The sequence below is a fragment of the Leptosomus discolor genome, chromosome 8 (assembly GCF_034619465.1).
Source record: "Leptosomus discolor isolate bLepDis1 chromosome 8, bLepDis1.hap2, whole genome shotgun sequence".
NCBI classification, from domain to species: Eukaryota; Metazoa; Chordata; class Aves; order Leptosomiformes; family Leptosomidae; genus Leptosomus; species Leptosomus discolor.
The window spans coordinates 33701040-33727796 of NC_141398.1; the positions used below are offsets into that span (position 1 = coordinate 33701040).

The 26757-nt window shown below is 43.3% G+C and overlaps 1 protein-coding gene across 1 annotated transcript in view; it reads left to right on the forward strand.

Moving 5' to 3' along the window:
• Positions 1-26757, forward strand: part of PHACTR1 (phosphatase and actin regulator 1) — a 307280-nt gene that overhangs the window by 269975 nt on the left and 10548 nt on the right. The window contains exons 11-12 of the mRNA XM_086468979.1: positions 17072-17127; positions 22199-22260. Of these exons, the coding sequence (XP_086325105.1) occupies positions 17072-17127; positions 22199-22260 (118 nt within the window). The remainder of the gene's footprint in view (positions 1-17071; positions 17128-22198; positions 22261-26757) is intronic.

Genomic DNA, 26757 nt, shown 5'->3' on the forward strand with positions numbered 1-26757 from the left:
TTTAATGTTTTGTATGTTGATTTTATATAGGGTTAAATGTTTTTTGGACAAATGTACCCAAAAAGCGAATATACTTACCATTACACCTAATACAATTACGTAATGTTGGAATTTTGGATGTTTTCCCCAAGACATAGTATTAATACAAGGATCAGTTAGAGATGAACAGGGACTTTTTTAGCATAGGTGAAGAAAAGTTACAACTGGTCTTTTAGAGGCAAGTACAGATGAGAATTGTTCTCATATTTCAGTGCACTGGGGTTCATAAGCACTACACAGACCATATGTGGGAGATTAAACTAAGGCCTTAGCCTCAGGCCCAACCATGTAAAATTACCATTTATGTTAATTACACTAGTGAAGAGGAAGTGTTCTCATGTGCAACAGACCACATCAATGTGTCTCTTAAGTGTGCAGCCTGTAATATTCATTGCTTGCCTTTCTGATGATAAATAATTTTCAAATCAGAAGACTACAGGGAAAGCACATTAGCACCAAGGTAAATTCAGTAACCTGGTTCTTCATCAACATCCCTGAATTCAGGAGGCAGCAACACTAATGGTTAATGAGTAATTAGTAAAATAAACATTCAATATATTGTATTTTCTAAATGAGCAAGCATCTATAATGTCAGGCTGGACTATTTACCCTGCAGAATGTCTGAATTTTTCAGCATGCTGGAAAAGCCTTCATGATTTCCTTTGTTGCAGTAATCAAGACAGAAACAATCTTCCTGCCTCCCTGCAATCAACTGGCTTTGATTTAAAAGCTGGCCTTGCAAGCAGGAGACCCTGATCTCAACCAGCAGGGGCTGCAAAGGTGCCAACCCCTCTCCTTCAGTGGAGGACAGAAACGCTGCCTGGACCAGGGCCCCTTCTGCACACGCACAGGGAGCTCTGTCAGCCGGTGGGATGGCAGATGGCAGTTTGGTTGCACCCAGGCCCTTTAAGGGAGCATGAAGGGAGATGTAAACTGCAAGTAAATGCTATCCTCAGGAGGCCTTCAGAGAAGCTACAGGGAAAGGTCCCTGGCCATCTGCCATGAAGGTCTTTTCACAGCCCCATCAGCTGGCCCACCTCCAGCTAAGCCTGCAAGCAGTGTGAACAATGAGCTGCTTTGGCCTGTTTGGCTGCACTGGGAAGTTGGAGTACCTGAACTGTGGTCCCTGGCTTTCCTAGAGCACTCTCTGCCCCAGTGCAAGGAATTCCCTGCCCCAATATCCAGGTTTCAGCTGTAAAAGAAAGAGGACAGGCAGCTGCTCGAACAGGAATCAGTTTGTTTGGAGTCAGGTTTACAGACACACTGCAGCTGCACATCAGTCTCAAAGTGGGGAGCAACTTCTCTGATGAGAGTATGGTGCCTTCTTGAATTTCCCCACCAGGGCATTCTCCAGCTGATCTGAAAACCTCCCTCTGCTCCCTTCACGAGAAGGAGTGGCAGATGTCCCAGAGCCAGAACATCCCCAGAGATTCCTTCCGTTTTCCCCGTTAACAACTGAGTGTAAATGTCTGGTGTCCTTTACCCTCAGGTTGGGCCAGAACCATTAACCCTTCTCGTGTTTGGGCAGACACGCATGTTGAGATAGAGAGCTATTGCAGGGATTGTAGAGCTGTGTGACACTCCACCATCCATTTCATCTTCCTCTTCAGACTAGCAAAGAAAATCTAAAACTCTACTGCATTTTGAAGAGCTGCCAACATTTTGCACTGCACTGTTTAATTCTAGCAAGTTATGGGCTCCATCATGTTTTCTAATGTAACATGACAGATGAAAAAAGGCTCTGCAGCAGTGAAAAGATACAATTTTTGCCTCTAAAACCCATCATGTGTGACACATTTTTGGGAGGTACTTTCATGTCCCTTTGATTTGACTAATTCTTCTCTTCAGAGTGTTTATTCTATCTTGTTTCTCCTTGTATTTCAGTAGTGCAAGTAGTCCTCCTCCACCCCATCCCAGTTCAAGACACGGTACAGCACTTGGCCTCAGTCTGAAGGATTTTGGAACAGATATAAAGAGAGTGATGGGGAAAAGCAAGGCATCAGTGGGGGAATGCTAGGCATCACAGCTCACTTGTGTCAGCATCCTCGCTGATCGTTGTGCACTTGACTGCTTCAGATTTGATTCTTCCACCTGCCCATCACTGTACCTTGCCTTTCTCTCAGTTCTGTGCACTTCTCACTAGACATGTCATGTTTTAACAATTAGGGCATGTGTTAAAATCTTCAAGAGAGAACAATGCTGTGCTGCCTTACTATTCAGTGTAAAAGTGTATCTGAAAGCATTAATTTGACCCAGCAGTAGTAAAGATTTAGTGCCATCTTTGTTTTCTTTAATGTTTCTTTGATTGATCATGGCAACTGGGAAAAGTGCCCAAAGACTGGAGGAAAGCAAATGTCACTTCTGTGTTCAAGAAGGAGGACTCAGGGAATTATAGGCCAGTCAGTCTTAGCTTGATCACTGGGAAGGTGATGGAGCAGCTAATCCTGGAAACCGTATCCGGGCACATAAAGGACAAGAAAGTCATCAGGAGCAGTCAACATGGATTCACAAGGGCAAGTTATGCTTGATCAACATGATGAACTTCTAGAATGAAATGACTGGCCTGGTAGACAGGGGGAAAGCAGTAGATGGTGTTTATGTAGACTTAATTAAGGCTTTCTACATTGTCTCCTGTAAGATCCTCACAGTGAAGTTGAAGTATGGGCTGGATGGGCAGATGGACTGAAAAACTGTATGAATGGCCAGGCCCAGGGGCCTGTGATCAATGGCACAAAGTCTGGTTGGAGGCCGGTAGTTTGCAGTATACCCCAGGGGGTCAATACTGGGCCCACTCCTCTTTAACAGCATTCATTAATGATCTGGATGATGGGCAAACTTGCTGATGACTCAAAACTGGGAGGAGTGGCTGATGCACCAGAGGGTCCTTGACAAGCTGGAGAAGTGGGCTGAGGAGTCGCATGAAGTTCAACAAAGGCAAGTGCTGTCCTGCACCTGGGGAGGAACAACCCCATGCACTATTATATGCTGGAGGTTGATCAGCTGGAGAGCAGCTTGACAGAAAAGCATCTAGGGGTCCTGATGGACACCAAGTTGGACACGAGCCAGCAATATGCCCTAGCAGGAAAAAAAGTGCTAATGGTATCCTGGGCTGCATTAGAAAAAGTAGTGTTAGCAGGTCAAGGGAGGTGATCCTTCCCCTCTGCTCAGCACTGGTGAGGCCACAGTTGGAGTGCTGTGTCCAGTTCTGGACTCCTCCATACAAGAGAGATATGGGCATGTGGGACAGAGTCCAGGGAAGGGCCGTGAAGATGATTAAGAGACTGGAGCATCTCTCTTGTGAGGAGAGGCTGAGAGAGCCTGGAGAAGAAAAGACTCAGGGTGGATCTTACCGATGTGAATAAATACCTGAAGGAAGAGTGCAAAGGGGACGCAGCCAGGTTCTTTCCAGTGGTGCCTGGTGACAGGACCAGAGGCAACAGGCACAAACTGAAACACAGGAGGTACTGTCTGAACACCAGGAAACATTTTTTTTCACTGTGAGGGTGACCAAGCATTGGCACAGGTTGCCCAGGGAGGTTGTGAAGTGTCCCTTTTTGGAGATATTCAAAAGCCAGTTGGACACAGTCCTGGCTCTAGGTGGCCCTGCTTGAGTAGAGGGGTTGGACCAGATGACTTCTAGAGATCCCTGCCAACTGCCACCATTCTGTGATAGCACAAGGCATTAAAAGAGCTGACAGCATCTGTTAGCAGCATCTTTGCCTTTTGAAGTGCACACTGTTGGCTGACGTTTTGCATGCCTTTGGCACTGCCAAGTGGCCAAGTTCTGTCTCAGACTTTCCAAATCTTGACTCCCTTCACTCCCTTCAGTCTAAGGGTACTGTGAATGCATCTCGCAAAGCTATTCTGATGCAATGCTTGACAAATTTCTCCTGCTTTGGGTTATGGCACAATGGCTGTGCCAGCACAGACAATCTAGCCAGGTCACAAGCTCTGACAAATGCCTGTCTATGACATGTAGACCATAAAAGTCTCTAGCTCACTTCAGTTCCAAAAGAGTGTGGGGTTAGCCCTTGAGACCAAACTCCTTATGCTCTGCTCCATGGAAAAAATTACCAGGTCTCAGCTTCTAAACAGGAACATCTCACAGGCACGCTGTATTCACATGGAAATCAACTCCAGATGCCCAGCTTCCTCAACAAGCATTTCTCTCAGCTCTGCACCTCCCCATCCCCTCAGTCCACCTCTGCCATAGCAAAAAAAACCTCCAGAGTCCCTGTTTCATTTCCAAGAGTTTTTCGAATTCCTTGCACCCTTATATAGCTCTTTTCTCCTTTCTAGCTATCTGAAGCAGAACCTGAAGATCTGCCTTCAAAACCTTTTGTCTCTGGGTGGATCCAGAGACAATAAACAGCAATTTATTGTTCTTTGTCAGTTTGGGGAATCGGGAGCTTGCTCCTCTCAGAAATGCCCCTGACAGCCCAGAATGGTGCTGTCTGGTATCTATACAACAGCAAATGATCTCCAGTAGTGCAGAGTACAGCAATGTTCTAATGGCTCTAATAAGAAGATAGGATGGAAGCATGTATTTGATGCACGTTTTGCTAAAAACACTGCTCATTGGAGTTTGAAAAGCTGACAGAGTGCAGTAATTGTGAGAGGGTTTTTTTCCCCCTCTTCCTTAGCAGCTGGTGTTCATTAGCTGGGCTCAGCAGAGCACCACTGCTGTCAAGCAGGAGCAAAGTTGTTATTAGCACTAGATAATCTCCAGTCATGAGAGTGGGCTTAGTACCCAATGAACTATAAGTTACAGATGTCAATTCAGTATGCTTGTAAAGCAGAACACAAGTCCACATGGCTGTGGCCAGTGGGGGCTGGAAGGAGGGCCTGAAAGAGTGTGTTCTTTCACTTCAGCTCAATGCTGATGCATGAGAAATTGCACAGTTTACACTAACAAGTTGAGCAGAATTGGGAAGTAGGCGCTATATCTGTTTGCCCAGGCCATCCTAGCCAGCATGTTTTATTACCAGTCTGCAGCCTCCCATTGCAGTAGGTGCTGTCTCTAGTTTTACACTTTATGCATCATCAATACATGTTCAGAAGGGATTTTTGTCAGGGTGACTCTGCTGATTCCCTTTGCTGCCTCTCCCCAAGCCCCCTCTCCTTGCCTTCACTGCAGCTGGATATGCAGAAAACAAGTGGATGCCACAAAACCAGGGCACTGAAAACTCAGGACAGAGGTATTTCAGTCCTGACATCTGTATGTGTCGTGCAGGAAAATCTAGGCTTCTGCTATGGCATGTCAGCAGCTGTGAATGAACATACTTTGCTCATCTTGCGTACAAAATGTTTTAAATATTAACTTTCTCTTCAGCCTCTCTGCCTTAATGCCAGCTACATAAACTATTCATTCAGACCAGTAAGGAGCTCAAAAAGTCACCAGTTTAAGGCAGTCTTTCTTTAGAGAACAAACAATTGCAAAAACGTGGCTTTTAATATCACCCTCATTTGAGATGTCACAGGGAGGACATCTGCAACACTGTCCCAACGGGGTTTAAGAAGTGAGGTGTCTGAAGCGTAAAGGAGAAATGACTGTTCAGGTCAGCTGGGCAAGGAACAGGTTTCTCTCCCATTTTATATCAGGAAGATGGAGGATGTCATTGGGCTTTGCCTCCCCCTCCGTAGTTCAACATCAGCTCTAATTAAGGGAAAAAATAATGAAGAGAATACTGGTCTCCCCCAGCAGCTAGAATGTGGTAATAAAGTAGGTTTTTTACATTGATAAAGCGTTAGGGGGAACTGGGGAATGTGCAGGCAAGAGTACAGGCACCTGATGAGAGTTGGAAAACTAAGAGTGGAGAAACTTCAGTAGGGGTTGAACTGAGCCCTCCAAACTTTGGGGAGAAAATGTAAAAAGCTGATGTCACACTATGCAGAAGACAAAGAGAAAGGCTGCAGCCTGATCAGTGTAGCACATAGGGTTCGAATGTCCCTCTGGAAGTGTTTTGTTTCATGGGGGTTTTTTGTTTATTTTGAAGTTAAGACTATTTGCCTGGAAATAGGATCTTTGTTACTTTGGAGATTATTGATTCCTGCTACTAATTCCTTATTTGATGTAATAAGCCTCTTTGTAACATTCCATTTGTTTTGCTGGAAATACTTACAAAGCAACAACAACAAAAAAATATTGTCACTTTATGGTCCAAATTTAGCCTCTGGGTAATTATATGCATCTCGGTAACTTCGAGATGGGAAAATGCAAATGGGATAAGAATTCTCCTGAGTAAAATGTATCTTGTCATGCTTTTAGGCCACTAAATTTAAACCTAAAGGTGATGATATAACTGTGAGCAAATAATGTGTAATATCTTGTCAAAATAACAACTATGCAGTTTCCTAAGGCATGGGAGTTTTTCATTTTAATCAGGTGAATGATTTCTTCTTCTTTTTTTTTTTTTTAAAACTAGAAATTCTTGATGTTTTCTGTCTCTGGTGCAGCATGTTTTCATTGAGATGTTCCATGAGATGCTTTGATTTTAAAAAAAATATTTCTGGATTTTGCTAACACAGAGTCAGAAGTAGGCTCTGGCAGTGAAGGTGTTAAATACACACCAGCTGGAAGGAGACAGGTTGTGTTCTTGAATGAGGTGGGAATTTATACAGGAGGCAAATCTCTGGGTAGGGTGGTGAAACATGAAATTCTCTAGAAAGGTAAGAAATTAATCCCAAGCAGTGGCACAGATACAAAAGAATCAATGTTGTAAAATGTATGCAAAGACCCAGTCTGATCAGCGGGTATCACAGATCGAGATGTGACCATTAAATGGCTCCAAATGACCCAGACATCTGCACCGCAGCTGGCAGTGCAGCTATTGGGGAGAGCTCTCCTTGTAACCTGCTTTAGTAGGTTTTGTGCTTGTAATTACCATAGCAGTTACTGCAAGAAGAGTTGAGTCTACTGGAGTTGGCCAAATAAGGGATTTTTTGCATTCAGTACTCAAATGGAACGAAATAATTAGCAAGTGGGGCAGGGAAAACTGAATAAAAATAGCAAATTGAGGCATTAATTTTTTATTACAGACTGAAAACTAGCATTTCAAGTCAGAATCAAATATTTTGTCCAATGCATTCTTTAATGCTTTTTTTTTTTTTTTTAAAATAGGAAAAGTATGTAGCTGAAACTACTCACTAAGTTTGACCTTGCCTCACAGATAGTTTCTGACTTGCTGGAACTCAGTTTTTTGGCAGTTTTACTGTTTGTCACAAACATTTCACCCAGCTCTAATTCTTAATCTTCAAGCGAACATTTTAGGCCACAGCCCTTTGCAGGAAGTCACTGCTATTTATCACCTGCCTTTCATGCAATCGCGGGGGGGGGGGGGGGGGGGGGGCGTGTCTGAAATCCCTCTGGCACAAAATATTTAATCACTCTTAAAGCTTTCAAATTTGTTCACTTCCAGGAATTTTCCACTTCAGTAACAAGACAAAGTGTGGGCACCATGCTGTTTCCTATACATCTTTTCGCCTAGAAACTGAATTATCGCAGTTTTGAATTGCTAACACTGCCAAGTTCTGTTATAAAAGTGTTTATTTGGAATTCCTGTATCGTGGCTGTTCCAAGTCACTGAGTATTTTAGCTTTTGATTCATTTCTCAGAAAGTGGATAAGTTGCCTTTTTTGACATTACCAATGTAAAGTGCCTGCTTGGAGATGAATTTTACTGCTGCAGTATCATTTGTTTACCTTTCTTCATGCTGGCACTGGTAAAATGGTCTATAACAAACTAACACATTCAGAGGATATACATAATTCCTCTGTCTGTTCCTTAAGTGGTCTGTAGCTGCTACAGTTACAGAGGAGACTTGTTTGATTTGGCTGCGTAAGTGTTGAGCTTGCCATCAGCAAGGTGGTGAAGCTCCCGGGCCAAGTTTCCTTTGTTAAAACCAACAGATTTTTGCACTTTTTGTTGAGATTTGCTGTGATGGTCACAGATTATTCCGACCAAAATTGGTTGGTTTGTTTACATGTTTTAAATGTCCCTGGCTTGATATTTTAGGACTACAGTTATGTTAGTACATATGTGAATAAGAAGATAGGGTGCTGTGGCTTTTTTAATTAGACAAATGGCATACTGATAGTGCTAGAAGTGTAAGATACCTGCTAATGCACTGGCTATGCGCATACAGTCTCTGTGGTCCAAATATAATCATCATGTAGTCACTGCAGTCCACCAAAGCCCATCAGGAGGTCTGATCTTCACACTAGCTAAATATAGGGAAGATGGTTCCTCCGTTATGTGCTTCAGCCCTTAACTCTTCCTCGGATCCAGCAGCTGCCTCTCAGAGTAGGCAAAATTTAAGTTTGTGGTAGCAGATTTCTCAGAAGAGAGGGAGAGGGGCACTGGGAAAGATCAGTGGGATTTCAGAGGGTTGTGGGAGGTTTGGGGAGTGGGGCTGTGCTCCTGTTGTAATCCTTAAGCCTCCCTCCGTAATTTCTTCCCTGGCCCCACAGACCTTCTTCCCACCTGAAGTGTTGCTTCCTCTCTCCATCCCAAGGCCACCACACGTGCACAGGAATAACTGCTTCATTCCTATATCAAACCGTGCTCAACTATGCAACCTTCCCTGAGCAACAGGAGCTGGGGCAGGGGGCACATACCAGGAGGGAGAGGGGCTCCGCTATTCTGGCCCTTGCTTGGAGATAGCTCTGCTTTTAAGAGCATAACTTTTATGGTAAGAAGCAGCTATGTGCTGGAGACTAGAGGGATACTCCAAATTTATTTAATCCAGGTTGCTAAAACACCAGGGGATGGTGTCACAACTCCAGTCGCAACAGGCTTGGTTGCGTGACAGAGAGCTGGAGGGGTCTGGGCCCCTGCCTCAGGTCTGTTGTTTGGCAGAACGGTCCATAGGATAGTCCAGGAAGCCCTTCAGCAGCAGCAGATTTGGGACACCTTTGCAAATATATTCATGGTGATCTGGTCTCCAAATACAAGGTTACACCTCAAAACTGAGCAAGTGCATAAGACGGCAGGAGAAGCCTCCAAAGACTAGTGTTTGGAGGAAAAGAATGTTGTATTTAACCAGAAAAAAGGTAATTTACTATGAGGAGTAAGGCAAATAACATTTGTAAGGTTTAGCATCTAGATCTTTCCTTCAAAAAATGCATCTTTGAAGACTCGTTACTGTAAGTATGTTTGTTCAGACACAAAATCACATTACTATAGAGAGATTTTAAAACAAACCAGACACAATAATGCCTATGGATAGCGAGCAGATCTGTTCAGCTCAGATTGGTTTTCATGGTGCCATTTTCTTAAAATCGTTCATGGATTGACCTTGAACTGTGAATTATGATCTCTTTAGCTTTGTAAAATCAGCTTTTGGTTTAATATTATTACCTTTGGAGAAGCAAGTGTCTTCTCACAATGCTGTACAGACAACAGAAGGACAATCGCTAACATTTTAGAACATTTTTTTCCTTATTACAGTGGGTCCTAACATCCATCTGTTTTTTCTGGCATGCTTTAGATTTTCAACCAGCATTTAGTACATTTTTCCTTCAGGATTTCTAGTAGTCAAAAATATCCCATTTTTATTGTTCCAATAATACATTCTTGAATTAGATACATAGTAAATTCCCTCCTCTGAAAAAGATTGTTCTTTGTTTCCTATTGCAGTTGTTGGATATTTTGTTCTTGGGATTAGGGCTAAGAGATTTGAGAATTAATGCTACAAAGCTCATGTGGTGTAGCTATCTTAATTCCACCGTGCCCTTTTTTTTAAACCATTTAAACTTGCATGATCGTATTTTATGTGAACAGCCAGCATTTGGCTAAAAGGTTTGGTGTTAATGGAACAGTACAGTAATGAAACAGTGGAGGCTCCATTTTAGAGCTTGAGGTGTGAGACATGAGCTTGTGTGATCTTGCAATGTTCCACATATCAGTGGGCATTTTGCAGTTAGTATTATTGAAAAGGGGGCCAAAATCTGAGTTTGTGTGTCTGGCACTACTTGGCTTTATCTTTAGAAAAGAATAAGAAATGAAGTAATTCTTTGGGAAAATGCAGGTGTCTGCATTGTGATACTGTGGTCTAATGAAAGATTGATGACTTGGGTATGTCATTATTCACACTGTTTCTACTCAGAGTCAAAGGACTATCTAGTCATTCCTTTATTTCTTTTAACAAAATACAGAGTTCATGGCCTGACATGATTCTGCTTTATTCGGGTATTTTGAAGCAATATGTTCTGTATACGATACGCAAGATTTTAACTTTATACAGACATAATGAATTGTCGAAATCTACATTTTGAATATGATTCTGTTTCCCCAGGAGACCTAATCTGGGCAGCCTGTTATTTCTTGGGGAGCTTGTAACTTTCCCAAGAGTAAATCAAAATCATAATAAATCAATCCCTCAGTCAGCTGAAACAGAAAAGACTGCATTATTTAAGCTATGAGTCAAGAATTGATTCACATGGTCTAAAGAATGAGAAAACAAATTGGTCAGGTTTAGAGTTTTAAACAAAGGGCCAGCTTGGTTATATTTTTCACTATCCACAGATGCTTGAGCAAGCAGAAAAAATGCTGATTAGTTTTCCTAAAAATCCTCACCGCAATCTAGACTAGGCAGAGCTTTAAAGCTTATATTGAAGCTCTTTCTCAACACAAAACCAAATCTGGCATAAGCATAATTTTGGGGAGTAGTAAAAGACTGCTTAGAGCCTAAATTAAAATCTGAATAGTTTTAGTTGAAAATCTGATTTTCCTACAGAGCCCAGCTGGATACATGACTGCAGATGTGTTACGGGAACTGTTATTTGGTTGGTTCACATGCCAGGCTGCTTTGTATTTCTGGCGGTGCACTAGGAAGAACTGCTGAGCAAAAGCATTGCCTCTCTCCTCCAGGACATGGCAATGTTGTAGCTATCCTGGACCAGGGTCCAGTCCAGGGAACAAACTGGGGTGCTGAGGCAGAAGAAGTACCTTGCCAGTAAGGCACCGTTAGAAAGTACTTAGATCTTCAGATTTTAAATTTTCACCAAAAGCAAGCACTTCCTACCAAAATTGCCTGACTGGTTCTCATCTGAACTCTGTCTCAGTGGTACTTCACCCATTTTCCCAGGGATGAACAGGGGTCTCTGCCCACTTTTGTCTGCTCTAGTCATTACCATAGGCTTCTTTATAGCTGCAGAAGCACCACCATCTCCCAGTGGCTGAAAGTTTCAAATCAACAGGGAAGTGGAGAGTCAGCCATTACATGGTAACTGAATCATGGCAAACACTCCTTATGGTTTTATTGCCTTAATTTCTCAGGAAAAGGAGTTATAAGGCATATTATCATGACTGATGCCAGGAGACTTGTCACACTGGAAAGAGATCTTAAAGGAAGAGATAATGTGTCCTACAAATTAGCCAACATCTTAATGGAGTCTAGTACAAGAATTTTAGTGGTGTAAAACTCTTACATTTGCTTCTTTGGGTAGGGATTTTCTATTTAATATGCCTTCAGTTTATTCACTCATTGGGAAAACTGTATTTAATCCCATTTTATAAATGTTGTTAGGAGAAAGATAGTTCCCTGTAGACTCTAAAGTCTGGCTGGCAACATCTGGGCTGATACTTCAGCAAAAGTGAACCTCCAGGCTTACAAATATTTTTTGCTCATAGTGCAGTGACATAAGGAAAGGAGGTGGTTCATTTTCCACCCTCCGCTAACAGTTAACTGGCAGAAGAAAATACAAGAATTTCTTGTCCTCTGTTTTTCTTGTCCAATTTTCTGTACTTGGCATGGGAGTGCAAAGAGCCCCTGGTAGCCTATACTTCATCAATATTGTTTTGCTATCAGCATTATTACTGGGAAAGGCAAGCTAAATTAAGCAACAGTAAGACTCTCTACTCCCATTGAATTTTCCTCATGTCAAATTATATAGCTGATGTAAATCGCAGTTCTGCTGGCTTCAATCGTGCTCATTTATGCCAACTGAAGAGCAATGTGACAAGTAGTTCTTCGTAGCAGCTGGCTTCTCACGCGCCTAGCTCAGATTTACCGCTCTCTTAGAGCAATCTCTAGGGTGGTATAAACCCAGTTGCAACTGAGTAAAAAGATTTGCATCTACAAAATAAATTCAGGAGTTGCTCCAGAGGTTATGCCCCCACTGTGCTCAGAAGTTATTTTACATGAGGGTGACTTAAGTCATTAGGAACAGCTGTGTGAGGGTGGCTGGGCTCTGAGATGTTTTGGTGGTGTTTTGGACACCTCACCATACTGCTGCATTACCCATTGTGAACACCCATGACCTGTTTACCCATCAGTCCTGCTCTTGGGTCATGCATACCAGATGTCACCGTTCAAGCACTGGAGAGCTGCTGCATTCTGCTTATTGTATCTGCAAACACTGTAATAAGCCTGGCAAGTATACGGGGCATCATTTTCCAGCAAACCCTGTACTATATCCAGCCATTATACTTAACAGGTGACACCATACTAAGCTCTTAAATTTTCTTGTCCTCTGGGCAGAGGCAAAGATGAATTCCTGGTATCAAGAAAACACATATCCAGTACCATCTTGTTCACATAACAATGAGCTGGATGGCATTAACCAGTTCTTTCTCCTCCACAACAAAACAAGAGATGAAGGAGAGAAAACCCATGACTCTTAGTAGGGGACAGCCTAGGCAGCCAGGAGTGCCTTGCTTCAAAGGTGCTACCAGACAAAAGAGCTGCAAGAATCTGACCCTCAGCCCCACAACTAGTTGGACACTGTCCTGAGAGCCCTTAGGGTATGGCCATACTGCAGAGCAGCGTGGACTCTTCATTTAAGTGTCTCATATTGCCTGGGGAGATGTACAGCCAGTTTTTCCTTTTATTGCTCCTGCAGGACACTGCCACATGGAGCAGAAACCCATTCTGAGTTCTCAGTTTCCTGGGCAGGCTCCAAACAGTAGCAACCATCAGTGAAAATGCTGCCCTTCTTTCCTCTGGCTCCCTGAAGAGATTACATCCTCACCAGCCAGTATTTTACATCCACAGCAATTGATTTTGCATGATTGTCCCTCCTGCCTCCAAACTCCTACTCATCCACTGTGATGTGCCCAGCCCAGCCCAGAGCAAACTCAAAAAAAAAACCAAAACAAAACCAAAAAATCCAAACAAAAAAAACCCACCACACAATGTCCTGACAAAGAGCTGCTCAGCTCTTGTTGTATAGTTCTAGCACAAGGAGTGTGGTGCATTTTGATCATGCAGGGAATTAATTCAGAAAATTGGTTTGCTGTCAACTTTATCTTTGTAAGTGTGAGCAAACTGTTTTATTTTCCACTGACAATCTCATTTGGATGTTATTTTTTCAGTGAAATCCTAGCAAGGCTTTATTTATGTCACCATTAGGAAGGTTTTCTTTGTAGTTAGTGTATTTGCAAAACCGCTATTAACAGTATTGCAAAAACATATGAAGTATAAACTGGGCAATACACTGCAAAGCACGAATTACAAAAAACAAATTTTCCTATCCCCTTGAATGCCTGAAGCTTATTGTAAAACTGCATGAATGGCACCGTGAAGCTCAAGCACGTTCACAGAAGGGATTTTAGATACAGAAAGTGCTGTTAAAGATTGTTACTTTTTAAGGCCTGTCTTGCCTGTTCCTTGGTTAGACGTGGTTAGGCACCTGTGCTCGTACAGATGGAGTTACCCTTCTGATCAACAGCAGCACCGGACATCCCACTCAATTGTTAGAGTTTTCACAAGCAGATCCATTCTTTGCTGTTGCACCAGGCTCCTTCCTCACCTCTGTTTTCTCCCATTTATTCTGATTCTGTTACTGACGAGACACTTGTTTCGTGACCTCTGGCCTCTTGACAGCCTCATGCAGACCCTGTGGTGTTAAATGAAATAAGGCACAGCGGCAATCCAGCAATCAAACCACTAATATGAACCTCCTCAAGCTTAGGTGGGCTTCATTAATATGTTTTTTGTTCTGGGCAGCTCGGGAGGGAACATAGAAGAGGGGAGGTATCACACCTGCTGTTTGCCAAGATTGGAGGAGCGCACTGGAGATGGTATACTGAAATTTGGTGTGAAAAAAACTGTGTCTTTGCAGCCATTGTAACAAAGCAATAGCCAGTTACATTTCTTGATTTACAGGATCTGCAAGTAGTGTCAAGATTTTCAAAGGTAGTAATATTAACAGCTGTTCAACATCTGGCAAACCTAGAAGTTAAGAGGCATGAAAAAAGAACTAAAATAACTCTGTTCTGAGGAGCTGTTTGTAAAGCCCAAAGATACTTTGGTGCCAAAAGTCATGGTAGTGGCAAGAGAAGAAATTAAATTAAATGAAAAGAGCAAGAGACCAAGAAGAAAGATAGTTGTGAGAACTTGGAAGAGAAGGGCTAGAGCAGGGGCTGGGTTTGTTTGAAGAGCTCATCAAGGAGGGACTCACAACTAGGGAGCAGGAGCAGGCTCAGTCAGTCCAAAAGGATGATGGAGATGGGGATATAACGGCAGTTTATGGAAATTAAAGCAGACACTGGTACTGGAGGCCAAGAACCTCCACAGCTTCTATTCATTAATTTCTTCATCCTCCAGCTGTGCTTCACTGCTTGCGCTGTAAGGACTAGTCATGATTTTCTTCCACTACAAGGGTGCCTTACCTTTTCCTACTGCCTAAGTCTTGCTATTAAAAATTCTTGGCTTTGTAAGAGTCCAGAAGCAATTGACAAGCCATGAATGCAGATAGCTTCAGATCTCCAGACTGAGTCTATCAAAAGTGTCATGGCTTTTTCTGCTGTGTAAGTGCATCACTTGAAAGTGATGGTCATCATTAGGCAGGAGCACTCTGCAGCATGGAAATGGTGGATCTATAAAATAATTTGACTCTTGATGGGGAATGCTTTTTGGCTGGCTTTCACTAGGGGCCCTGCCAAGCAGCGTGAGGAAGAATCCCACAGTCTACAGATCTCTGAGCAGCACAGGAAGGGAGGGTACGTATAATACCAAGACATATTTGGAGGAAATCTCTGTCTTCTTGTGTGGAAGCAATGAAGTGAAAGCTTTGTTTAAGCACATCTGCTTCCTGTCATGTACCGCAGTAAACACATGGAAGACTTGGTCCATTTTGTAAATCAGCCATGTAGATAGATAAAACTTCTGCCTTTTGTTAGAAACGCTCCAGTGCAAACTGCTTTTTGACAGAACTGTTAGCTGAGTACTTCAGTCCCTGTTTTCTTGGAAAGAGAAAGATCTTTTCGGGAGCATTCTCTTCAAACTAATTTCTCCGTTTACTTGTTGTGTGTTGTTTGTTTCTATAGAAGCAGCTGCACACTGAATGGCTGGAGTTCATCCTTAACATCTCTCTGACACATCCTCCTGAAAAGCACCACGGTGCAGTGGATTAAAAACATTGTGTAACTCAATTCCTGCAGACACACATGGTGGGGCTAAGAGTGGCAACTTTTTCTCTTTGATTCTCTTGTGCTGCTAGAAATAAATAGTTTTAGTTGCTTCGTAGTCCTAAGGTGAAGTCTCCCATTAGCAACAGCTACTGATCTTAAATATGGTAATAGCAAGCACTTGAGTAGCACTTTCTGTCTTCAAGGTACTTTGCAGACGTTCTTTACTTCTGAATTAAGGATGAGTTTCTGTCCCTTTCAACACTTTTCCAACGAGATAAATGTTCAGTCTGCCATGGGAAAGAGGCAAAGTTAATGGCTCCAGATTCTCCACCGGACTAGGGCTATGTTCTGCTGTTTTGTTTTCCTGGTGTAAAGTGGCCCCAAAGGACATATGGCTGGTATCACCTCTGCTGGTGGAATTCTTCAGGTTGTGTAAAACCAGGTGCCTGTAGCACTTCTGCCTTCACACAGCTGGTGGAGAGCGTGAGCTCCTATCCACCCCACGTGCTTCAGCACTGCGCACCATGCATGATGGGCAGGGGTATTGAGCTGGCACACAGGTGAGCTCCTGGCTCTGGAGAAGGCTGAGGATGTGTGTGCGTTTCTGAGCAGCAGCTCAGCCCCTGTGTTGTGAGGAGCCATTATCAGACATCCCTCATCCAGCCTTGTAGACACAGCTCCATTTCAGTGAGCTTCTGTGCCCTGGGCCAGGGGGGAGAAGCACTTGTTGCAGAAGATGAAGCCATGCAGCCAGTGTTCATATCATGTTCCCTATCAGTACCCAGTACCTTGCAGGGGAACTGATAATCCAGCTGGCAGAGGCTGGGGCTCCCAAGTTGGGAATATCTCTGAATGACCACATCTGAAGGAAGAGCAGGCTCTGTCCTGTCACTGGGATCATTGACAAAACTCCCATTGACTCTGAGGAGAGTATGAGGAGGCCCAACAGTGCTAACTTCTGATGTCATCTCCCTGGCTTACTTTGTTTTCCAAAGACCCCTTTGTGCTTCTCTCCCTTGCTTTGTATTCTGAATATTCAGACCATTTCTATGCTCAGGGTCCCCATTTGTAGTTAGATTTTTGTGACCCTATTACGTACAGGTTGACTAGCAAGTCACACTGATCCTTCAATATAAGATTTAATAAAAGCCACGAGAGGAGAAGGGGGGAATTGAGGGTGTGGAGGGGGAGGAGGGCTGCTATTGTTCTGCCTTCAGCGCTGCCAAACCATCCCTTGTTTTTTCTGTGGACTGTCTGTGTGTTCAAACACTGTTTGAACAAACGGGGCACAGTCAGGAGGCTGGCAAGAGGGCAGCGAGAGGGTTAGCTGGGTCTTAGCTAGAAGTACTTGTGCGAGTCAGGAAGCAGGCATGAGAGGAAGAAAATTAAGCAGAGACATCTGTGTAGCTTAGCTTTCAGCAGCTCTGCCTGGGGTAGGGGTGGGAGAGTCATGCCTAAGATGACATAACATATTTTGTCTTTTATGAGTTCAAAACAGAGGAAACTGCGAAAGCGAAGCATGGTCTGTGTCACGCATGGTCCGGGTGTACCAAGTACATAATGGAGCAGTGTCAGTGCTTTCTGCTCTGCCTTTCACACCCCAAAATAACTCTTCAGGGCACAGAACTGAGAAGAATGTGATATGGTCCAAAAACTGATCTTGGACTTTTTTCGCAGACGACTGAGCCAGAGACCGACTGCTGAAGAATTGGAGCAGAGGAACATACTGAAACGTAAGTCCTGATACTGCTGACATTTAACCTGAAGCCAGCTAGTTTGGGTTCGTTTAGATGTGTGTTGGGTGCTTTTAAAACATCAGCTATTCTGTACATGTCATTAATAATAAAGTGCATCATAAAGGCAAATAAGCGTGCAAGTCTGCAGCAGCATCTAGAGCTGCAGAAACAATTCTTCAAAACCAGAGTCAGTAAATTCATAAGAATTAACAATCTATAGGGGAAAAAAAAAAACAGATGTTGAATATCTTTTGCAAGTCCTGTTCCAAACAGAGGTTCAGTCATTCTGAAAAGCCTTTCTGCAGCTCTCACACCGATGAGCATCCCCTTACAAGTTAGTAAAGACATTAGGGCATGGCTTGATTAGTTTTCCTAAAAATCTTCACAGCAATCTAGACTAGGTGGAGCCTTTATTCAATTAAAAAAAGAAACCAGTGTGACTTGGGATTATTTCCCTGGAATGTTCCCCTGAAACTTTCCCTTTAAATCAGACAAAAACTTGCTGGTAGGTCCTGAAAATGTGAAATGATACTTTAAAGGAACAAAATACCATTTAAAGACCCCGATCTGAGTTAATTAAGTTCGTAGGTACATTGCTACCAGCTTCAAGGGAAGCGGGACTGAGTCTAGCATAAATCTCGCAGTCTCATGAGTGAATAAGAAAACAACTGACTGTTTCTTTACTCGCATTGAAGTGGTTTGAATATTTATTACCAAAAAAAACCCCTGTTTATCTAGTTGTTGTTACTTTGGAAACAGAAAACAAAAGAAACAACCTCTTCCCTTTTTAAGTTAGTAAATGCATCATTCCAGGGAAATTTTAAAAAATTACTACAGAAAAAAGTATTCCTAAATGGTACCTTATACATAATTTCTCCTTAGGTAGGTCCATAATTTACCTTCTCTTGTTCAAGTAACTGCATTGTACAGAATCATAAAAATGTGGTAGCAGAAGATTAATTCTCTGAAAATTAAATTGATTGATTAAATACTTCAAAATCAAATTCCTAGCAAGTTAATGATAGTGTTAACACTCAGCAGGGTTTTTTCATCAGTTCGTGTTATTACACGTGGCAGACAAAGAGAAGGAGAGAGACACCACTGTCAATGCAAAGAGGAGAAAAGACGGGAGAGCAGAGTGGCGTGGGCAAGCCCGAGGCTGCCAGAAAAGCCATTTGTTTGGGACCATCCCCCTTTTCATAGCTGTGCTCCTACTGTCTACCCTTAACTCCCATGGGTGGCTGCTGGGGGAATTCAGGGGCAGAACCTGGGGAAATAGGTGGCACATCCAAATGTGATTGTCTCATGGGGGGAGGAGAACAGCTGGAGGAGGGGGGAACGTGCAACGTGACTGATGCCAGGCTCAGGCGAGGAGGGACAGAGGCCAGTTCTCCAGGCAGCTCATGTTGTCATTCCAGGACTTACAGACAAACATGTGTCATGCACCACTTGGCACTGGTGCGTGACCAGTAGACACTGCCCTGGCACTGGTGAGGGTGGCTGGGGGGGGAGGTGGGGGTCTCGGGCAGCTGCTTTGGCAGCAGTGTCAACCAGCATCAGCAGAGAGGCAGCATCTCCAATGCTGGGTGCCTTGCAGAGTTTCCTAAAGGTCACGTTGCCAAGCGCAGCAGTCACATAGTGACCTGAAGATGTCTTGCATTTCAGAGGAGTTATCCCCTGAGTCACACTGGTTTCTTTTCATATTGAATAAAGGCTCTTAAATTACACGGATGCATTTGAAAATATTACCCTGAATCCAGAATTGCATTGTATTTCCTAAATGGAATTTTTGTAGCTTGGTTCCTAAAGCACAGATCTGCCCCGAAACATGTGTGTCTTGGTAGACAAACAATTTCACAATTACAGGAAAAAGTAATGTGGTCTTTTCAAGGCATCCCAACTTTTGGTGAAGCACAGCGGGAAAGGAACAAAAAATTAAAATTGTTACATAATTTTAAAAAAAGAAAGCATAAAAATGCTCCACCCTTAAACAAGTAAATATAAACAGTGTCTGGTTTGTACATCACTTTGTGTCCTTTCTGTAGACTTCTGAGAAGGAGAATTACAATAAATATAATGGAGCCTAGAGAAAAAGAGACATAGGAAGCAGTAATGAAGAGAGTGTAAATTCTCTGCAAAAGCCCAGTTCAGAGCACACACACACACCCCCCCCCCCCCAAAAAAAAAAAAAAAAATCAAACCAAAACCCCAAGCAAGGTCCCAAGCAGACTAAATAGGATTTCCTCTGCAGTTAAAGCTGAAATCCCCTTGATGCAAATGTCATGTCTGGTACCATGATTGTTCCTGTTACATGTGTAAGTGCATTATTGCCCATTCTGATGGGAAGAAATGAGGCAAAATGTGGTTGGACAGCCAATCTTTATACATGTAGTGATCACTTCCTAGCTCCATGCGGCTGCAATAATTATGAGATGGTCATCTGTATTGAATTACAAGGGCAAAGCATCCATTGCACAAGTTCCACCACTTGCTAATAGCAAGGTTGCAGCAGCCACAGCAAAGAAACTGAGAACAGGGACACTAGTGCTTGAAGGGTCTGTCACTGAAGCATACCCAATTCATTGATGCTTATTTAAGTCAAAGGCACGTAATGAGAGGAGTCCAGACCTGCAGGGTTAGTGTGCAGACTGAAGGACGCTTTTTGCAGTTAATACTTGTTGGCCAAGTTTATGAGGAAGGATGCCTCAGTCCCTCTCACACAACCACCTCCATGCCACTTCTCAGATGGGTGCAGCTAGTTTAGTTGTCAACCTGGCACATTCAGGGTTGCATAAATTCCTCACAAAAGCAATGAGCCTCAGACTGTACTGGGGGACATTTCACACTGGCGTAGAATCACAGAATAGTAGGGGTTGGAAGGGACCTCTGGAGATCATCTAGTCCAAAAAAAAATCAGGCCTTAAAATTTCATCCAGACACATCCACTCACACACAGAGGTCTAGAGAAACAGAGCTTCTCCTGAACGCATAAGATAAAATAAAGCAACAGTTCTGTGGCTTCACAAGATGGGCATAACTTAATTAACTTTAAAGAAATAACTACAACAAAGTCACTTTCTGGTTTTGGAGAAGAATGTATTCCTAATTCCCAGCTTTTACCTGATGAGGCCTTCAGCCTGGCTGGCTGGCTCTGAAGGTGGGTGGCTGGGTTGAGAAGTGAGGAGAAAGGAAAGACTTTGTGTGCCAAGTACAAAAATGAATGGCCATAAATAAGTTTTATACATAACTCCTCATCTGGTTGCAGTTCTGTCCTGACTCTGTGTGGGCTCTGTTTAGCTCTGCATCTCTCTGGCTTCATCTTACAAGGATTTATGAGTGGCTCTGTTTCTGAAAGTAGGCATTTGCAGGACCAGCTCCTCCAAATTTGAGACACAAAGGGAAGAACGAAATTGCTAGAGGAGCAATTGCTAGAAGATAATCCAGCCCAGTAGGGACAGGAACCACCGAAAGAGGGGAAATATATTATCATTTAAAAAGCTGTTTGCGACTCCCTGCTGTCTTCTGTACTTTTTACTCTAATAATCAGTTTCCTTCCTCCTGAAAATGTAAGCAGTATTTTTGGTTAAAAGGCATTTAAACATCAGAAGTGTATTGTAAAACATCATAACATTGACTGGCTCTTCATCCGCTTTGGTAGAGATTTCCCAGTCCTGCTGAAGTCAGTGAGCAGTTGTGATAGACCTGTCAGCTCTACTGTCCTGAGCAGCAAGAAACCTGGCTTCCAGACTAACCCTCCTCACCTGCTCAGAGGCTTCTGTGGTCTCAGAGCCTTAGCTCTTATTTCTGTGTGGGGAAAGCACCAATTTTGAATGCATTGGTTTGAAACATTGCATCTCCTTCACTGTGAGCAGACTTTCATTGGTTTAGGACCTCCTTATATTCTTTTTGACTTGTAGTGGGATGCTGACCTGTGCTCTCGTGGCTGAAGAAGTTACAACTGGTGGTTTGTTACAGCAAGAGGTGCCTGTTTCTTCCACAGGATCAGTGGAGAGGGATGTGGGATTCCCCCTTGTGTTTACTTCAGTCCAAAGTGGGACAATTTAAATCAAGCTGGCTATCCCAAACTGGCCTTTGAGGGCCATAATCTCCCCTGAAGAGAGTTACTCCTGTCTGAGCTAGTCCTATCTGAGTGAAAACAGGATCACACCAGGGGCATAGGGTACTTGCTGGAAAACTTGATGAGTTGCATTTGCTCTTGTCTGTTACGTGCAGGCGTGATTGGAGTAAGGAGCAGTTCAGCCATCAGCGAAGCAGTGGAAACGGATCCTAACTAATTGAGGAGTTGACTACCTAGAAACCTGGGCTTTTAGTGACTTTCAGTAAAGCTCAGTGCAAAGGCATGCATCACAGCTTGCTCCTAAGATGAAGAAGAGTTAGTGTACTCAAATGTTACTGTCCTCTTGAGGGATAATGGTTGAGGCTTGCCCTCATAAGAACTTGTAACATGTCATCTTTTGACTTAATGTTGAAAGTGAATTGTCCTAGGATGTGCTTTCACACTCCAGTGTGATGCTGTGAAGGCTCATGATGGAAGGACACTCTCTCCTTGCTTGGCTCAGGTCATGGGAAGTTGCAGATATTGCCTGGCACCCATATTCTGGTATTTTTTTTCCATTCTTTCCAAAGAGTAGCTGCAAGAAATTACTCTGTAGATGGGGAAAAAAAAAAACGCATGTGTTTCTTTTGCAACCATTGGCCTTGCAGCCTCACAGAATCTGACCATATCGTAGCTGAATTCCCTGAGGCCACCAGGCCTGTGGGCAGGGAGATAACAGTTTCTGAAGAGCTGGCTCGCTGCCTGGCTCTTCTAGAAAGTGACACGCATGAAGAGGTGCCAACACAGAGAAAGAAAGGAGGCTGTAGATGGTTTATGAAGTGTGTGAAGAAGCGCGGTAGCTAAGGATCAAGGAAGTTCACCAGCCCCAGAGGGACACTGTGCAGCAGAGAGGTCCTGAAACATTAATATACTGATGGAGAGGCTTATTTTGTTAGATATTGCGCATGCCTGGTGAGTCCACAGCCTGAGAGCCTTGTAAATCTTTTACAGCCCGGAATGAGCAAGAGGAGCAGGAGGAAAAACGAGAGATAAAGAGAAGATTAACACGTAAGGTGAGAAGCAACTTTGATCCTATTATGACACTACTGTGACTCTCTCCCAACTGCACAGTTGTTTGCCTTTTTCCTTTTGCTCAGCACTGTTTTCAAAAGTAGAGTGTGAAACAACGTCTTAAATCTTTAAAAGAAATCACCAATGTCACAGGGTCTAAGTCCACAGGGAGTGAAGGGAACCACTCTACAGGCTATTGCTGGTAACGTTTTGAAAGAGGACAGAAGATCTAGTCTTCATAACCGAAGGAGCTTTGAACAGTGAAGGACAGAGAGCCTAGAAGTGTGGTCTAACCCTGCTCCTTGTAAATGTCATGGCTTCTGCAGCCATTACGAAGAGAACAAAGTTAAAACAATGCTGATTGCATTTGAAAATTCCACATAAAGAAAGCATAAAACTGGGAAATAAACTTCTGGAAAGGGAGATTGTCACTTGAGGCATTTAAACTAGAGACAAATACTCACAAAATGGTGTATAGTGCAGAAAGCAATCTTACATTATCAGGGAAGGACGAACAAAACAGCATAGTTTGGTTTTGCTTTTCCTCCCATTTGAAAGTCATTTAAAACTGAAGAATAGTCATTTCAAAGACACACATTCAGTTTCGCAGCTGGTGTAAATGTCTACAGATGCCCCAATATACATAGCCAACAATCTGTCCTGTTATTGTAGATAAACTTTATTTCACCACTGACATATTTCCTATCTCCAGAGGTGGAGAAAGCCCCCTAAAACCTCACATGCTTGTGAAGCAGCACCAATCCCTTCCTGTGCATTTTTAGGTGGTTTAGGCTTTTTGACCTATGTGATCACAAGCTTTCATGGTAGAAGTAATGACAAGGAAAGGGCTCTAAATATACATGGAAAGGTTACATTCAGAGAGCTGAATTGTTTTCTTTCGTGGTTAAAAATCTCATGCCTTATTCTCAGCTCGTGTAAATCAGCAGAGTTCTCAGTCATCAACAGGGGGATACTGTTGGTGTCTGCAGGAGCTAAGAATGCGGCCCAGAGGGCTGTAATACTATTTTTAAAACACTTAAATTCCTGACAACAGTGGCAGGGATGGTCTCGCCTCCTCTCGCAGTGCTGCCTGAAAGAGAAGATCCTAACTGCATTGCAGATGCTTCATGGGACTTACGCTCTGCGCAAAGGCTAGAACTAATGTTTTACCAGGCTTTCAATTTCCCTGTACATTGAAGGGTAAACACGTACAGGAATCCAATCCAAAGCTTGATGCCATTCGATGAACGGCTGTAACAGGTAAAAAGCAAAGCTACCCATACCCAATCTGATGCCTAAGAACTGAGGGCGTGCTAACTCAGCTGGCATTATCGCCGTGCAGTTCCCATCCTCCGCTGTTTTGTAGGAGAGGTACAAAGCCCATGAATTGTCTGTTGCAGGCAAAGGCCACAGCCACATGCTCGACTAAAATGCCCAGGCTGCTATAGCATCACAGCAGTGTCTGCTCCCTAAAACCTCAGCAGTTTTCCGTGAGATTTCTTTCTTTGTCTTGTTTGCACTTTTCAGTAGGAGCAATGCTGAGAGCAGCATCAGGCCGAGCCCCTGGCAGTCGGCTCTTTAATGTTCGTACCACTGTTCACGGTCACATTCCTTTGAGCCTTTTTTTGGCTTCTTCCCTAGTAAAAAGATTTTTCTCCCCCACTTTTGAGAGGTTGGTAGCAACATGACTTAGCATTGTTTGATTTTGATCATCTTTTTAAACTGTTGTAAATTGTTCTAGTGACACGTGTAATTTTAATGAAAGAATCACAGGCCTGGCCTAACGGCAGATTTTATTCTCACCTACCTACCAAACATATTGCTATAAAAGCCCAGAAATCGCTAGAGGAAAGAAGCGAATAAAGTGAATGAGTGGATAGATAACAACTAGAAATGCCAACCACCTAGCGAATCCTGCAAAAATTCTTGTTATTCCCCAGCTCTGACTTTCATGAGCATGTCCCAGATGTGTCATTGTGTCTATAGCAGAGTGGCAGACTCCTTCTGTCGATTTGTACTGAGTCTTATTACCAAAGGATTTTAAACTTCAGATCAAGCAGAAGTTTAATTGAGCACTGCAAGTGTTTTGCCCAGCAGACCTTTCTGTTTGCACTGAGTTTCAATGCACACGCATGCCCACAGGGTAAATTCAACATAAGGGAAGTGTGAGACGTTGCCTCCTTGTAACCATGTGTAGCTGGTAATAAGAAGGGAAGGGGGTTCTGCAGAAGCCGCTGGCAAGACTTTTGACCTTGCATTACAGAAACTGCTGCTGTCCCCGATTCTTTTGGTGGCGTCATTCTAACTCCAAGGGAACAACCCACTTCATCCATTAAAAGCTGTTCTTAAAATTCCTTCAGCGCTGACATTTTGTTACAGTATTATGATGATAAGTTGTAACATGACATGCTGTAATAAGTAAGATTACCTTGCTGGGTCTAGATGCCTTATTAAAGTCAGCAATAAATATCTAGTGGAATTCTTCATCTGGACAGGCAATTTCTAAAAAAGAAAATTTAAAAAAATCAGGTGACGTGTAGCGAACTGCCCCTTTAAGCATTTTTCATCCTCTCAGACTTATCTAACTCCAAATTAACTGGGGATAGGGAATAGCTGCCATTCAAAGAAGAAAATAGAGGCAAATGCTGTTTGGTACAGTTTCTCTGTAGCTCGTGTCCCTCCTGCCCAAGGAAGGAGAGGTGAAGCATATTTGTCTGTCACCTGAGATGCCGATGGATAGGTTCTGCACATCCAGCCACCCCTGTGCTCCCTCTTCATGCCCCTTGGGGCCCACCGAGCAGCTTTGGGCGCATGGACTTGCATCATTTGAATGGAGGGACAGGTGGATTAGGAAGGGTTTTTCTCTGAGCACTGGTCTTGGCCCACGAGCCCATTCCAGGAATATTAATGTGCAGAGGCCCTCTGGGAGAAGTGTTCAGGCAGGTCCCCTCCACGAGGAGATCTGGGCCCCCAGGAATTACTACTAAGAGTTTATCCTCTCTGCACTGCAGTGAATTTGGCTGAGCACCAAGGCAATTAACACCAGCCTGATCTCCCCCTAGGACTTCCATCACAGAGAGTTGTAGCCTGCATTAACAGAACATGTTACAAATCACCTGCAAAGAGCAAAAAACCTCTTCTTTTCCTACCTTCTTTCAAATAGCATCATGCTCCCCGTTCCCCAAAGCTGTTTATTGCTTCCTATCCCCCACTGTCAATAGCTAATTTTTCCCATAGTTCTAGCTTTGAAACTAAAAGTCTCGTAGCTGTAATATTGACAACCAAAATGATGAGGTGTGGCTGTTTCTTAAAATCCCAGCAATCATCTGAAATCTTTACTCCAATTAAATTCCTCCCTGGTACAACTTAAATTCTATGTTCACTGGTGCCTCACTGGGAAATGTCTTGCTGTTCAGTCCTTTCTTTAATTGACCTCCTCTGGCTTGCATCAGCACAGGCTGTTCAAAATAATGAACTCTTGAGAGAGGTGGGACTCCTCAGAAGGAGGTGAGAGGGAGGCAGACCAGGGGAGAGGGGAAAGGTCAGAAAAGGAAAAAAGGTTAGCGGCTAATTTGGGTAAACTGCATTTCTAGTCAGAGGGAAAGGTCTTCGGGGCATTTTCATCACTTCCTGCTCCTATGTCTTACCACAAAGGGTGGGGAGCAGAGGAGAGAGGGGGTTGTGTGCACTGCTAGTTAGGATCTGTAATTTTTCACCTTGGTTTCTTCCCTAAATAATAACCATAACATTTTAATGAGGTAACAAAGCAGGCAACAATGGAGTGACAAGACAACAAGCTTCATTGCAACTGAAGCAGAGCAAACTCAGCATTTCCCATTTGACTAAAGCCGAAGACCAGACTGGCAAGAGTACGTCCCCCTCCACTTTACCTGGTGGCCGTGCTTGGGTTTGCTTCATTTCCTATGCCAAGAACAAAGGGGGTTGTGTTAAACCTTCCCTTGCAAATTGGCTTAATATCAAAGCTTGAAACGTGCCCGTTCTTATCTCTGGTGATCCAGAATATACAGAGGAAACTTTGACCTCCCATGACGAGACATGGAAGGTCCTGTCCTCATTTACACTCTTTTACATTAATACAAATCCATTTACTTTGAAAGACATTTTTGGTTTACACTCAAATAATGAGGTCACTCGCCGTAAGTTATCCTGCTCCCTCAGCTCACAAATCTTCACAAACAGGCAAATAGAAATGTATATGCCCACGTGGCACCCAGAAATAAGCCCGGACACACACAGGCACATCCCTTAGACATGAACAGATATAAGTAAACCAGAGTCCAGCTCAGTAAGATTCCTTTCTCTCTGCTTGGAGCACCATCGCCCCGTGCAGGCAATTGCATCGTGTCCTTGGCCGTGGCCTTTTACTGCAAGTTTTGAACATGCCCTATTCTTTCTACCTGTTAGAAGTAGCAGAGCTCATTCTCAGGGGTTGCCCCGGAAGGATCATGAGCATTAAGCAATTTTGGCCCAAGAGACTG